General features: G+C 43.9%; 1 protein-coding gene across 3 annotated transcripts in view; it reads right to left on the bottom strand.

Moving 5' to 3' along the window:
• GABRA5 (gamma-aminobutyric acid type A receptor subunit alpha5) overlaps positions 1-14909 on the bottom strand; it is a 93800-nt gene that overhangs the window by 16082 nt on the left and 62809 nt on the right. For 2 of the 3 annotated variants that reach the window (XM_032762428.1, XM_032762436.1), the window contains exon 7: positions 3434-3577. The exons of the other annotated variant lie outside the window; for it this stretch is intronic. In XM_032762428.1, the coding sequence (XP_032618319.1) occupies positions 3434-3577 (144 nt within the window). The remainder of the gene's footprint in view (positions 1-3433; positions 3578-14909) is intronic. 3 annotated transcript variants of the gene reach the window in all.

Consider the following 14909-nt stretch of genomic DNA (forward strand, 5'->3'; position numbering starts at 1 on the left):
CCCGGGCCTTTTCTCCACACCAATCCCATGATCCATTTACATCCTTTCCATGATGCAGCCCATCCTTTAGGAAACATTGGCTTAGATTTTTTGATGGATTAGAAGTTGCTACATTTAAAAAAAATAATTTAGACAATAGAATTTTGGAGAAAGAATATGGCTAAAAAATGGCAAGCTCCAGGAAATCCAGACACCAGATATGTGTTTTTCCTATGCTATTAGGCTGGATACATCAAGGTCCGTTTTACCAGTGGTGAAATGGTGACTACACGTGTAGGCTGAGGCCTGAGGTGAAAAAAATGGCAGGTTCTGGCAGAATTCAGGTATATCAGACCTGTGTTATTGTGTCATTGTTGCACCAGATCATACTTGGCTCAGGATACCTCAGGGTCTGTAATTTTTTGGTATAGGTGGAGCAGCTGGCTGTGTTTTGTATTTAGATATTGGAATTTGGCGCTTGAGTGCAAAAATTGGCAAGATCCAACAGGATCTGTGTTTGGGGTCTGGGTTTTTGTAGTGCTGTGGTGCTGGAATGTGCAAAAATACAAGATCTTTGGTGCAACAGAAGTGGCTGGACTTGCTGTCTCTTTATTTGTTCTGAATATCTTCTCTGTGTAGGCAGTACAGGAATATTTTGATACATACAAGTAGCTTGATGGGTTCTTTATGTAGGAAGTGGAAGTATTGGGGCTTAATACTGGTTTTTTGCAACACTGTTATATGGGGAAATTTTTTGTGGCAGCTAGTAGAATTTGGGGGCTCGAGTGCCAAGATTAGCAGGATCAGGGTTTTTGCAGCATGCTAGTGCTGAAATGTGCCAGATTTCAAGATTTTTTTTGGTGCAATCTAACTAGCCGAGTATCTTTTTTCTTCAGGTAGAACTTGGGGAGCTGTGTGCAAAAATCAGTAGGATCCAGTAAGACTGGTGGAGATCCAGATTGTACCTCTTTCTAAAAAGCATCTGCTTGAAGCAACAGCATAAAAGGTGTGTAAAATTTGCATATACCCAAACATTTTCTCCCGTGCAATTGGAGAGGTTGTGTTGTTTGACATGTGGCCAAAATATATCCAAAGGATCCAAACTGTTGGATTTGTGAAGTATTCCCTGCACCCCTTCCCCCCCCCAGCACCCTACCCCAGCATTCAACAATTCTGTACAAAGGAGAAATGTCTTAAACATCCGATCACAAGTAACCCTGATTATAAGCCTACTGTGAGCTTGATAAAGTCCAGAAAATCCATCCCTGACTGATGCTTTCCCTGTGTAAAATCGGATTTTTGTATTTTGCTAATCCCTAGTTACAATCTGTGTCCTGCTCTTTGTGATCCATCCTGCAATCAGAATCCAGCCTGCCCAGATGCAACCTGGGACATTAAAAAAATTCTTGACGTTGGAAAACTGTCATTTATTAGCCTCAATCTTAGAGAAGGGACGTGATTTCTGTGCACGAACTTTTTGATCCACCCTAGGATTCTGCTGTTTCCTTAGGTTGAGGAGTGCAAGGTGCCTTCCACGGGAAAGCGGAAACGTGAAAATGGCCCCGAACTGACAACCTGGAGCACTCACTGCCTGCTTTGGATTGTTTTCTTTCTGCTGGGATCAGGGCGAGTTTCTAGGAGATGCTCCAATACATCCTCTGGATCTTTTTCTTGGCAGTTTTGAAAGCAAGAGGGGAGCTGCCATTCATTGCAGAAAACAATGCAGCTATGATGGTGAACTGGTAAGGAAACATGGTTTTGTTCTTTAATGGGAGGCAGCTTGCTTTCCCCAGGGGGCTCTTTGCTATTAGGGTAATGACTGTGATTATTTCTACATGCATATCCTGAATGCTGATTCTTTTGGCTTATTTAGCAACTGTTTTATGGATATTGAAGGCGTTGGGAATGATTAGAACTTGCAGGGAAGTGGAGCATAACTTTGCTTTGTGGTTGTCTTGTACTATGCAGAACAAGGTTGTCTTTGATTTGGGATTGTTTGAAGAGTAAACAGTAAGCCCAGCTGAGCTCAGAGTGGGTCCCACCTTCCACAGAACTGTTTGTTTGTTTGTTTGTTTAATTTTGAACAGAGAGCTTTAAGAACCTTCATTCCTTAATCCTACTAACCTTTGTGATTGTGTGTATGTGTGCGGGGGAGCAGATTGTGCACATGATAAAGTGTCCTAAATATCCCTTCCAAGGATAGCCCAGGTTACCAATCTGGTTTACACCTTCTCCTCAGCGTCTCAAATTAGACCTCAAAGCCTGTCATTTTTAGCCAGTGATAGGAGCTGCCAGGTCCTCACAATAAATATATCTCAGTGCTTTACTAGTGTTAATTTTTGCCAGAGCATTGTTCAAATGTGCATTCTAAAAGCCCCCTGTGAATGAAGCCATGGGGAAAGGGGATGGCTTTGTTTAAAGACAGGATATTTTTGGTTCCAATCATAGGAGCCCTTAGACTCTACTTCATTAATTCTCTCAAGACAAGTATATTATATAACCTGTTAAAGCCTCTGTGCTGCAGAACCCATGTAACTGTCAGGGTTGGTCTGGCTTCACTCTCCCAGGTATTCCCCACCCCCACCCCCATCAGAGCATAGGGCTGCCCTGACGTGGAAGCCTTAAGCAGAAAGAGGAGGGAGGGAAGAGGGGCCTCACGTGGGTGGCTGGGCTGGGATTAAAGCTTCTTTGCCTCTCTAATGCTGCCACATCTGGCGCCTCCACTTCCAGTTACGGAGGAAATGTGAATCCTTGGGGTTAGCACCCCCTCTCTGGCCACGTGGTACCCAAGACACGCTGCAAAGCCCAGCAACAGCTGCCACATTCCCTCTTCCCCCCTCCCCCAAATGGTTTCATCAAGCAAATTACTATAAATCTAGGATTGGTACAGATCTAATGGGTGGCCAGTGTTTGCCTCCTGGAGCTGCTCCTCCAGCAGGGAAATAAGCCAGCAATAGTGCTGCGACTTCAGCAAATACAGCAAGACCTGAGTGATGAACACTCTGGGAACAGAGGTTGTTCATAGCTCTGAAATATGTGCCGTTTGTAACCGAATAAAACCTTATAGTTGTTCTTTCAAAAGTTTACAAAAGTTTGCAGCTGAACATTGATCTAATACAGCTTTGAAACTTTACTCTGCAGAAGAAAAAGGTTGCTTTCTTAATAATTTTAGTAGTTTATGTTTATCACAGTACTGTACCGTATTTGCTTTTTTTTGTTTTTGGCCTCTCCTACTGCCTGATGGCATACTTCCCGTTCCAACAAGGTGTATGGTTGACTGGTCAGTTTGTTGCTCTGGTGTTCGTAACTCTGAGGTGCTACTGTACAGTTGCCAAGACTTGATATGCATTTCCCTAGTGCCCCCACCAAATAGCCAGAAGCCTGTATACATCTCCCCACTGCACCTCCTTTTCCTGTTAGCAACTGTGTGGTGGAAAGATGCATTCTACCACACCTGTACTGGTACTGATGTTTTCAGTTCCTACAGTCTGTCCCATCAGATGATACTGGTTAAGTCGTGAACCATCTTCTGCAACCACCACAGATGTAGCGGTGCTATTAGTCCAGACGTAGACCACTTCAGAATTGGGGTAAGCATCTGTTAATGGAAATAAAGATGACAGGTTAAAATAGAGATTAATTTCCTAGTGGACTCTTAAATCATATAGTTTTGGAAAGAGGAGGGGGAAGAAGAGAGGAGTGACAGCAGTTAAGAGAAACAAATAGATATGATATAACTATGTTCCCATATGTCCGGCTCACAAAGTATTAGGTCGAAGCCTTCTGACATAACAGATGTGTGGGATGGTTTGTAAAAGGCTGGAACAGTGGAGTTACAAATATAATCCTTTAGGGCCATTTGATTTGGGAGAGCTTTTGACTGGAAAAGTGATGTGCATGGAGCGGTGTGGGGGTGTACTGGCTGGTGTATATGCCTGGCTGAAGTTGGTGAGAGTGTGTGCACCTGGAGGGCAGGGGAGGGAGGCTGATGTGTCTGCGTGTGTGGAGAGGGTTGAATTGTGTGTGTGCACCTGTGTGTTTGATATGAGTTCTCTCTACCTAATATTTCTTATCTGGAGGTCCTAGGAATCAAAGGCAGTGGCAAAGTTGCCAGATCACATGACTTTATTGTGAGTCTCACAATATTTAGCATTTTTTAATTCAAGGTCCAGCACCTGGATCATGTTACTATATGAGAACTTCAGCTTTCACAGTTAAAAAAAAAGTTTCAAGCCCTTGTGGCTGCAAAGGAAAGCTGAAAACAACAGCCCTATAGTCTTATAAAGCAGGAGGCAAATTAAAAGAAAAAGCTGTGGTTTTTAAGAAAATCTCATTATTTTGGGGTTGCCTGTCTTATGATTTTTGAATGTTTAAGGGTGGCAATGGGGTTGCAAGGAACCAGAGACTGTTTTACCAAATTCTCTGGAAAAACTAATGCATCAATTTCCTTGCAAAGAGAGTGCAAAATGCAGGTGTGACAGCCATGGAAATGCTTTGTAATAATGTAAGAATATTTATACGTAAACTAATTATTAACATACATTTATACTGGGGGTAGTGGAATGTTTATTATATTCTCACATTCCCTGGGGTCCATGCAGAGTTGCAGCACAATAACTTCTCAGATTTAAGAACATCCAAACACACACTTGAAAGATAACAGAGGAAACTGGTGGTGTTAGCTTCAAGGATCCTGTATCCTGTCTTCAACAAGTTGTAAGCCTTGTTTTTCTAAAGCTGATAGCTTGTCCTTGAAAGCAGGGACTCAAGAGAAGGACTTAAGGATCATTGTTCACAATCACCTGAGCATGAGCTCTCAGAACAATAGTGTGAAAAAGGGGGAATATCAAATAGAAGGAGCGAAGGGATCTTGACTCGTACACACAGCATTGGTGAGACTGCTACTGGAATACTGTATCCCGTTCCGGGGTCCACACTTCAAGAATATGGGCTAGGAGCTTGCTCTATCCACTCCATACATCTCACTGGTATGGCAGTGCTTCCAGGAATGGTTCACCCTACTCCCCTTCAGAGGGAAGCAGTGTAGCTAGTAGACAGAGCACTGAACTGGGACTGAGGAGATCTTGGTTCTATTTCCAGATCTGTCACTGGCCTGTGGGGTGACCTTATGCAAGTCACTTCACCTCACTCAGTTTCCCCATCTGCAAAATGGGGATAAAGATAGTGGCCTCCTTTGTGAAGTGCCTGGAGATTCAATGATGGAAAAAAGTGCTATACAAGAGCTAGCTGGTTTTCTTATTATTATTATTAAGGTTGTGGAAATACTAAAGAGAGTTCAAAGAAGGGTCACAAGAATGGTCCAGGGCCTAGAAAATAAGGCTTCTGATGTGAGGCTTAAGGAGCTCAACTTATTGAAGAGAAAGTAGAAACACAGGTATTCACACATGGAAAGTGATCTGAGAGTGGGGGATTTTCAACTTTGCTGAGAAGGCCTAACAAGATTACAGCTGGAAGTTAATGTTAGACAAATTCAACCCTGAAATAACACACGATTTCCCAATGGTGAGGGTAATTAAATATTGCAACAGCTTTCCAGGGGAGAGATGGGACTCATCATCACTTGGAGTCTTTAAGACATGACATATTTCATAACACATACTTTCATCTGGCTTCTGGACAAAGTTCTGCAGCCTCTGTCAGCGGGAGGCAGTGGGGAAGATCAGGGTGGGGGATCATGGTGTTCCTTTGTGGCCTTGGAAGCTGTGGTTCTATAAATTCCCCCTTTCTTCATGGAGCATCAGGAGAACAGGAATGCCAATATAGCCCTTGATATGCTCAGAACACTTTCAGCTTTGCACTAGGGCAATGCCTATAACCAAATCTCACGTTTCAGGGCTTCAAGGGCCAGGAAGGAATTTTTTTTTCCCCTGTGCACAATTGGCCAGATGTGTTCTGGGTTTATCTGGGTTTTATTTTCCACCTTCCTCTGAAGCATCAGAGATTGGCCACAGCTAGAGACAGGAAACCAGACAGGGCAGATGAGTGCTCTGAGGTGAGAGTCCTCCTTCCTAGATGCCTGACTCACATGACTTGCTCACATACTCAGGATCAAACTCATCATCAGATTTGGGTCGGAAAGAAATTTTCCCACAGGTCAAATTGGCAGGGACCTTGGGGCATTTTGCCTTCCTCTGCAGCATGGGGCATGGTTCACCTGCTGGGATAATCTAGACATCTCTCACCTAATCAATTCTCTACCATTGCAGGGGCCTCTGGCATTGGTGACATCTCGGTCACTCCTGTTCTCTGTATCTGGCACACAACAGTTTAGTCTAAATTCTGAACTCAGTATAGGATACCTAGGTGAAATGGAATGATATAAAACAAGTCATACTAGGTGATCTAGTGGTGGCCTTAAACTCTATTAAACTATGAAATCAAAAAGGATACTGAAGAGTTAAAAAAACATTCTCAGAAGAAGAAAGGGGATCAGTTGTTAAAAGCTTCTCAAATGACTCAGGTTAGGGTGATGAGGTGTCCAGTTTTCAACTGGAACACCTGGTCAAAAAGGGATCCTGGCGGCTCCGGTCAGCACCGCCGACCAGGCCGTTAAAAGTCCATTTGGTGGTGCTGCAGAGCTAAAGCAGGCTAGTCCCTACCTGTCCTAGCTCCATGCTGCACCCTGGAAGTGGTCAGTAGCTCCGACTCCTAGGCCGGGAACCGCGGCCAATGGGAGCTGTGGGGGCAGTGCCTGTGGGTGAGAACAGCGATTCACGCAGAGCTGCCTGCCATGCCCCTGCTTAGGAGCTGGACCAGCTGCTGGCTGCTTCCGGGCTGCAGCATGGTCCGTGGTGCCAGGACAGGAAGGAAGCTGCTTTATCCCCCCTGCAGCACAACTGACTGGGACACTGGAGGCAAGCTTGCCCCCAAACCCTGAGACCCAACCACCTGCCCCAGCCCTGAGCCCCCCTCCAACCCAGAGCCCCCCCACCCCAAACCAACCCGAGCCTGCACCTCCAGATGGAGTCGTCATCCCTCCTACACCCCAACTCCCTGCCTCAACCCGCAGCCCCCTCCCACACTCTGAACCCCTCATCCCCAGCTCCACTCTAGAGCCCACCTCCCAAGCCAGAGTCCTCACACCCTCCTGGACCTCAACCCATGCCCCAGCCTGGAATCTCCTCCCGCATTCTAAACCCCTCATTTCTGGCCCCTCCCCAGAGCTCGCACCTCCCGTTAGAACCCCCTCCTGCACCACAACCCCCTGCCCCAGCCCAGTGAAAGTGAGTGAGGGTGGGGGAGAGTGAGACACTGAGGAAAGGGAAATATAGTGAGCAGTGGGATAGGGTCTTGGGGAAGGGGCAGGGCGGGGGGCATGACCTCAAGGTAGGAGTGGGGCTATGGTGTTCGGTTTTGTGGGATTAGAAAGTTGGCAACCCTAACTCAGATAGAGCCTCTGTGGAGGGAGTCTGAAGGAGCTGGCAACTCTCAGAGAAAGGCAGGCCTGCTACAGACTACTTTAGTATTATTTTAAAATCTATTTTCTCTGAAATGCTTTTTGTTTCAATAAATAATACTTTGCTTCAAGATGGCTGTCTGATCGCTGGTTACCACTGTCATTGCTCCTGTAAAAAACAGAATTGTCAGGCCTGCTGAGGTAATCACTGGATGTACATCAGACTGCAGGTTCGGCCAGCTCTGAGAGTGGAGGAATCAGATGTCTCCATCCTGACAGAAGTGATGCCTCCAGGCCTGGGACTTGAGTGGGGCAGGGGTAACGTTGCTAACCCTCCAGGATTGTCCTGGAGTCTCCAGGAAATAAAGATTGCTCTTTAATTAAAGATTGTGTCATGTGATGAAGCCTCCAGGTATACAGGGTCCACTTGATGAGCCCAGAGGCGCTGTTAGGGAACTGTGATAGCAGATCAGCAAAAATTGTATGCAGAAGTCTTGTGCTCTTAAATACAGATGGCTGCTCTTCAGGGCAAAGCAGCAAAGAAGAAGCTGCAGTGTGCTGGAGGCTTTCCAGGCTCTTAACAGCTTTGTTAAGATATTGCCACCAAACTGAATAAAGGATTGCGTGATTTCCTGACCTCCAGAGAACTCACTCCCTCTATAAATACTGCTAAATCATCCCTATTATGGATGATTTCACCTGGGAGCTTACAAAAAGTATATGAAGATCAATCTTTTCTTTTCTTTTTTACTTTTGCAATGCCCCAAAGTAACTGAAGCGTCAGGGCTTGCTTTTTTTTTTTTTTTAGTATGAAGGCCTAGGATAATTTATCTCACTACCTTCTCCCTACAAGATTTCTATTCTCTTCCTCCACTTCAGTTTACCCACTGTGTTCTATGCTATCAACACACTCCATATTAGTTTTCAGGAAAAACAAAATACGAACCAAAAGTGAAATCCTTGCAAGCTGCATGGAAACTTTTTAAAGACGCCGTAATAGAGGCTCAACGTAAATGGATACCCTGAATTAAAAAAACAGAGAGAACAAAGAAATGCCACCAAAGTAAACAAAGTAAAAGAAGCAGTGAGAGGTAAAAAAGGTATCCTTTAAAAAGACGAAGTTAAATCTTAGTGACAAAAATAGAAATGAGTATAAACTCTGGCAAGTGAAGGGTAAAAATATAATTAGGAAGGCCAAAAAAGAATTTGAAGAACAGCTAGCCAAAGACTCAAAAAGTAACAGCAAACATTTTTTTTTTAGTACATCAGAAGCAGAAAGCCTGCTAAACAGCCAGTGGGGCCACTGGACAACTGAGATCTAAAGGAGCACTCAAGGAAAATAAGGCCATTGTGGAGAAACAACATGAATGCTTTATGTCCGTCTTCAAAGCTGAGGATGTGAAGAAGATTCCCAAACCTGAGCTATTATTTTTACATGAAATATCTGAGGAATTGTCCCAGACTGAGGTATCATTAGAGGAAGTTTTAGAACAAATTGATAATTGAAACAGTAATAAGTCACCAAGACCAGATGGTATTCACCCAAGAGTTCTGAAGGAACTAAATTGTGAAATTGCAGAACTATTAACTGTAGTTTGTAACCTACCATTTAAATCAGCTTCTGTACCAGATGACTGGAGGATAACTAATGTGATGCCAATTTTTAAAAAAAGGCTCCAGTGGTGATCCCGGCAATTACAGGCCAGTAAGCCTGACTTCGGTACTAGGTAAACTGGTTGAAACTATAGTAAAGAACAGAATTGTCAGACATATAGATTAGCATAATTTGTTGGGGAAGAATCAACAAGTTTTTTGTAAACGGAAATCATGCCTCATCAATCTACTAGAATTTTTTGAGAGGTTTACGAGTCCGTGGATAAGGGTGATCCAGTGGATATAGTATACTTAGATTTTCTGAAGGCCTTTGACAAGGTTCCTCAACAAAGACTCTTAAGCAAAGTAAGTTGTCATGGGATAAGAGGGAAGTCCTCTCCTGGATTGGTAACTAGTTAAAAGATAGGAAACTAAGGGTAGGAATAAATGGTCAAGTTTCTGAATGGAGAGAGGTAAATAGTGGTGTCCCCCAGGGGTCTGTACTAGGACCAATACTATTCAACATATTCATTCACAATCTGGAAAAAGAGGTAAATGGTGAGGTGGCAAAATTTGCAGATGATACAAAGCTACTCAAGATAGTTAAGTCCAAAGCAGACTGTGAAGAGCTACAAAGGGATCTCACAAAACTGAGTGACTGGGCAACAAAATGGCAGATGAAATTCAGTGTTGATAAATGCAAAGTAATGGACATTGAAAAACATAATCCCAACTATACATACAAAATGATGGGGTCTAAATTAGCTGTTGCCACTCAAGAGAGATCTTGGAGTCACTGTGGATAGTTCTTTGACAACATCCACTCAATGTGCAGCAGCAGTCAAAAAAGCAAATGGAATGTTGGGAATCATTAAGAAAGGCATAGATAGTAAGACAGAAAATATCATATTGCCTCTATACAAATCCATGATATACCACACCTTGAATACTGTGTGCAAATGTGGTTGCTCCATGTCAGAAAAGATATATTGGAATTAGAAAATGTACAGAAAAAGGCAACAAAAATTATTAGGGGTATGGAACAGCTTTCATATGAGAAAAGATTAATAAAATCGGAATTTTTCAGCTTGGAAAAGAGACAACTAAGGGTGGATATGATAGAGGTCTATAAAATCATTACTAGTATGGAGAAAGTAAATAAGGAAGTGTCATTTACTCCTTCTCACAACACAAGTATTAGGTGTCACCAAAAGAAATTAATAGGCTGCAGAATTAAAACACACAAAAGGAAGTATTTCTTTACACAATGCACAGTCTACCTGTGGAACTCTTTTCCAGAGGATGTTGTGAAGGCCAAGACTATCACAGGGTTCAAAAAAGAATTAGATGAATTCATGGAGTATCGGTCCATCAATGTCTATTAGCCAGGATGGGCAGGGATGGTGTCCCTAGCCTCTGTTTGCCAGAAGCTGAGAATGCGCAACAGGGGATGGATCACTTGATGATTACGTGTTCTGTTCATTCCCTCTGGGGCACCTGGCAATGGCCACTGTCAGAAGACAGGATACTGGGCTGGATGGACCTTTGGTCTGACCCAGTATGCCGTTCTTTTGTTCTTATGTAGATGAAGTGACTGCTTGAATCTGTGAGCAGTCTATAAGAAATAGATCTGAGATGTGTGAAATGCCCCATGCATCCCAATGGGGCTTCAACACTGTTGATGATATCACTTCTGATAATTTTAGCAGACACATCCAGTTAATATATGCTTGTCCCACAACCACAGATTGCCTCCCACTCTTTCGTAGGTGTCAAAAAATCCAATTACCTCCCACCCAACTGGCATAACCTCTGCCCTCCTCCTTAACAATTTATGCAATGCAATTACGCGGTGTCAAATTGAAAATTGCTGGTGTGGGGATAGCCTAGAATAAAATCAATGGAATATCAAGATAAGGCAGGTGATGATATACTGATTATCATAATGAATTCCACAACAATCTGTTTTTTCTATTTAAAATAAGGTTCCATAAGGTTTCCAATCTGCCCTGCCAGAGTGCCACAGAACTTAAACCCATCTTGTGTGTGGTTATGAGAAAGCCTTCCTATTTGAGAGATAAATGATCTATCTTGGTCCAGCCTCTTCCATGCTTCCTTCTTTGCCCTCCCCAGAAAAATGGGGCAGAGTTGAGTATCACAGAATCATAGAATTTCAGGGTTGGAAGGGACCTCAGGAGATTATCTAGTCCAACCCCCTGCACAAAGCACACCAATCCCCAACTAAATCATCCCAGCCAGGGCTGTCAAGCCTGACCTTAAAAACCTCTAAGGAAGGGGATTCCACCACCTTCCTAGGTAACCCATTCCAGTGCTTCACCACCCTCCCAGTGAAAAAGTTTTTTCCTAATATCCAAGCTAAACCTCCTCCACTGCAACTTGAGACCATTACTCCTTGTTCTGTCATCTGCTGCCACTGAGAACAGTCTAGATCTATTCTCCTTGAAACCCCTTTCAGATAGTTGAAAGCAGCTATCAAATCCCCCCTCAGTAAGGTGGACAAATTTTGTTAAACTACTGTCTGGTGAAGTGAAGTGAAAGAGAGACTGGGAAACTTGAGGGATGTGCGTGTGTATCTGCAGACAAAATGTGGCACGTATGATGGTCCAAAACGTATCTAATTTCATTCAAAGCAGATTCAGATTCAAAGCCAATAAACCATTTGGGAAATTTTCTTTCTCTCAGAACTCAAATGATTAATTTGCTATTCTTTAGCCGAATATTTCTGATTTCCTAAAGGAGGAAAGCCGGTTTGAATCCTCCTCCCTCCTCCTCTAAGCATACACTACCAACAAAAAAGAAATAAGGTAGAGTTTGGGACAATAATATAAAAATATAGAAGTGTATGAAACTATTAAAAGCTTCAAAAATGAGTGTGTGCTAACTGACGGATGCTTCCAATGAGCATTTTATAAAAGGCTAGAGAGTACTCTGACTTAGTTTTGGTAGATAACTCCTGCTGGTAACTCCTGGCCAATGAGCCATGCCATAGTTTTTCAAAACTAATAAACACTCCAAGAAATTAAAAAACAATGGAGTTCCCCTCTCTTTTTTTTTGTTTCTTAATGTGGATGGCAAGAGTCTTATACAAGGCCAAACACATTCATTTCTATGAGTGGAAGGGAGCACCCACAGCCTTGGGAAGGGATAACAGTGTTTCTAACTCTCATGGGTTTTTCGGTGTGTGACAGGAGGTTGGCTGGGCCTGGAGCCAGTCTGGCAATGACACAAGAAGCTCCAACCCTCTTGTGAATTTCAGTTCATCCCCCACACCTCTTTTGGTGGACTGCCTCGCCACTTGCCCGCTTCCTGGGATAGAACAGCTAATCAGAGCTGCTCCAGGAAGCAGGTAGAGCTCTCTCCCCATCCCCACACCATTTTCACCGGAGGTGATGGAGGGGGAAGGAGCTAAAAAGCCCAGCAGCTTAGGGTGACTCCACTCCCCCCTGCAACACTTGGCCTGGGATAGGGCGTGGAGAGGGAGAATGAAGAGCACTGAGAGCTGCCCCCCCTCCAGCCTAGAAGAGGGAGAGGGGACCCTGCTGGAGCATTTCCCCCAGCCTGGGAGTGGGAGTTGAAGAGCCCAGGGGGAGCAGAGGTGAGACAGGGGCAGAACTGATGTGGGGGCAGAATTGATCAGGTGCAGGGCAGATGTAGGTGTGGGAAGATGGGCAGAACTGATGAAGGGGCAGAACTGATGAAGGGGCTGGGGGACATGTTTGATTTGGAGGTGTGGGGGAAGGGAGAATTATTTGCTGGGCAAGGGGTGGACAGATATGAAGGTGGAAGCGCCTTCAGCGTGGACCAAATTCACCTTCACCAGTGCATTTGTGTGTGATGGCAACACTAATGGTCACAAACAAATACTGGGGAGGGGCAAGAGGAAGTTCAAAAATCAAACAGACCCAAAAACCCACTATAATCTTTTTTAGAAGTCTTATAATTTTTTTGGGGGGGGGGGTCAATCTCATGATCTAAGGGGTCTGACTCATGATATTTGGACCTCTGGGGTTTATGAATACTGCTATAAGAAAGTGTCTGTAACAAGGCAAAGCACTTGCCTGAAAAAGCTTAAAGGATCCTTGCCTGTCACATATTGAATATGTATATAAGGAAGTGGAAGCTCAGCCCCGAAGCTCAGGTGTGTCCTGTTTTTCCTGCCTGGTGCAGGCAAGAGAAAAGCCTTTGGCACAGGAGCCAGTGTTAGTGGAGATGCTTTATTTTACTTACGTCTTTCGTGGTCAAACAAATAAATTGTGTCCTGAGGCAAGGTGTTAAAAGGACCATAAGTGTGGCATTTGCTTCCTCTCCCATGCTGGTGAAACAGCTCAGCAGTTTACAATGCCAGCTCCCCAGCATGTTCCTTGGAGTCATTCTCTATGTGCTCTCAGGATTGGGATCTGCTGGTGGGGTTGTCTGCTTGCCAGAGTATTGTCCCTCCTACTCAACTGTTAATGATTGAGTGATATTCTAATCCAGTCAGCCTTATCTATCCACTTCTCCCTACCACCTACTCCCAACCTCATCTGACTGAGGGGAAATTGCTGGAAAGGAAGTCCATGGGAGCATGACTCCTGATAGAGCCATGCTGTTATAGAAGGTGGGAAAGAGAAAACAGGCAGCAGTGCAAAGACATAGGGTATCTCTGGCCTACAGTGGCTCTCCTAACTCAATGGGCTGAACCACCCATGTTTGTTGGCTGTGGATAGGTATTCTCAACAGTGCAGTCACTTGGAAAATACAGCACTCAAGTCCATACTTTTAGAGTTCCATGGGCCCTGCACTTAAAATACCCAGATGAGGATGAGGACAGGCCAAACCTGAAAGTCAGTAGGGGTTTTGTGTGTGTGGATTATTTCCAGGATCTGACCTTAAATCACCACCGAATTAAAAATAATAATTACCTGTATGGCTCATCCGTGACAGTTATATTTTATACCCAAGTGATAAGATAAAAACAATTTAAGGAGAATTTTGCATAATTTATAGCAGGGGTCAGCAACCTCTGGAATGTGGCTTGCCAGGGTAAGCACCCTCGCGGGCTCGGCCAGTTTGTTTACATGCCATGTCGGCAGGTTCGGCCAACTGCAGCTCCCACTGGCTGCGGTTCTCCGTCCCAGGCCAATGTGGGTGGCGGGAAGCTGTGGCCAGCACACCCTCGGCCTGCGGGAGCCACGATCAACCAAACCTTCTGACACGGCAGGTAAACAAACCAGTCCGGCCTGCCAGGGTGCTTACCCTGGTGAGCCAGGTGCCAGAGGTTGCTGACCCCTGATTTATAGAAAGCTAAAGATCTATTGGATCCAGGAGCTGCTGCATTGCTAGATGCTACCAAATTCTAATGTATTGTGTAAAATATCCCACAAAACTAGACCAAATTTGGCTTTAAATTTAGTAAAAAAAATTACTTTCAAACCACTAATAACTGGTTGAAGAAATAAAGAAAGATGTTCCATAGAAACTACCTTCACTCTTCCATTTTGTTTGTTTAGGCTACATTCTCGTACTCTGTTTATCACTATGGTATACTGATCACATCATGGTACCATTAGAGTACTTAATCTTGGAAGTGCTGCTAATCCCTATCAGAAGTAGTCTACTGTAGAGATCCCAGGGCCATTAACTGGTAAAGATGAGCATAAATTATCAGATTACACAGATGGGATTCTTTTAATGATAAAAAATTTGGATTTATCTGTCATGCAATCCAAAATATTTTAATTTTGATATCTTTTTCTGGTAAGATTTGGGGATATAATTTTAAAGGTTGTGATACAGCATGGCCAGAGGGCAGCATGAGAGTGTTAGCAGGGGGCCTTATTCCCTGCCAAAGGAGGAAGGTTTGCTTTAGATTAACTAGAACACCTGTAGCCATTTAGAGCACCTGACTCCAATTAGAGCA

Source organism: Chelonoidis abingdonii, chromosome 1, assembly GCF_003597395.2.
Source record: "Chelonoidis abingdonii isolate Lonesome George chromosome 1, CheloAbing_2.0, whole genome shotgun sequence".
In the NCBI taxonomy this organism is placed as follows: Eukaryota; Metazoa; Chordata; order Testudines; family Testudinidae; genus Chelonoidis; species Chelonoidis abingdonii.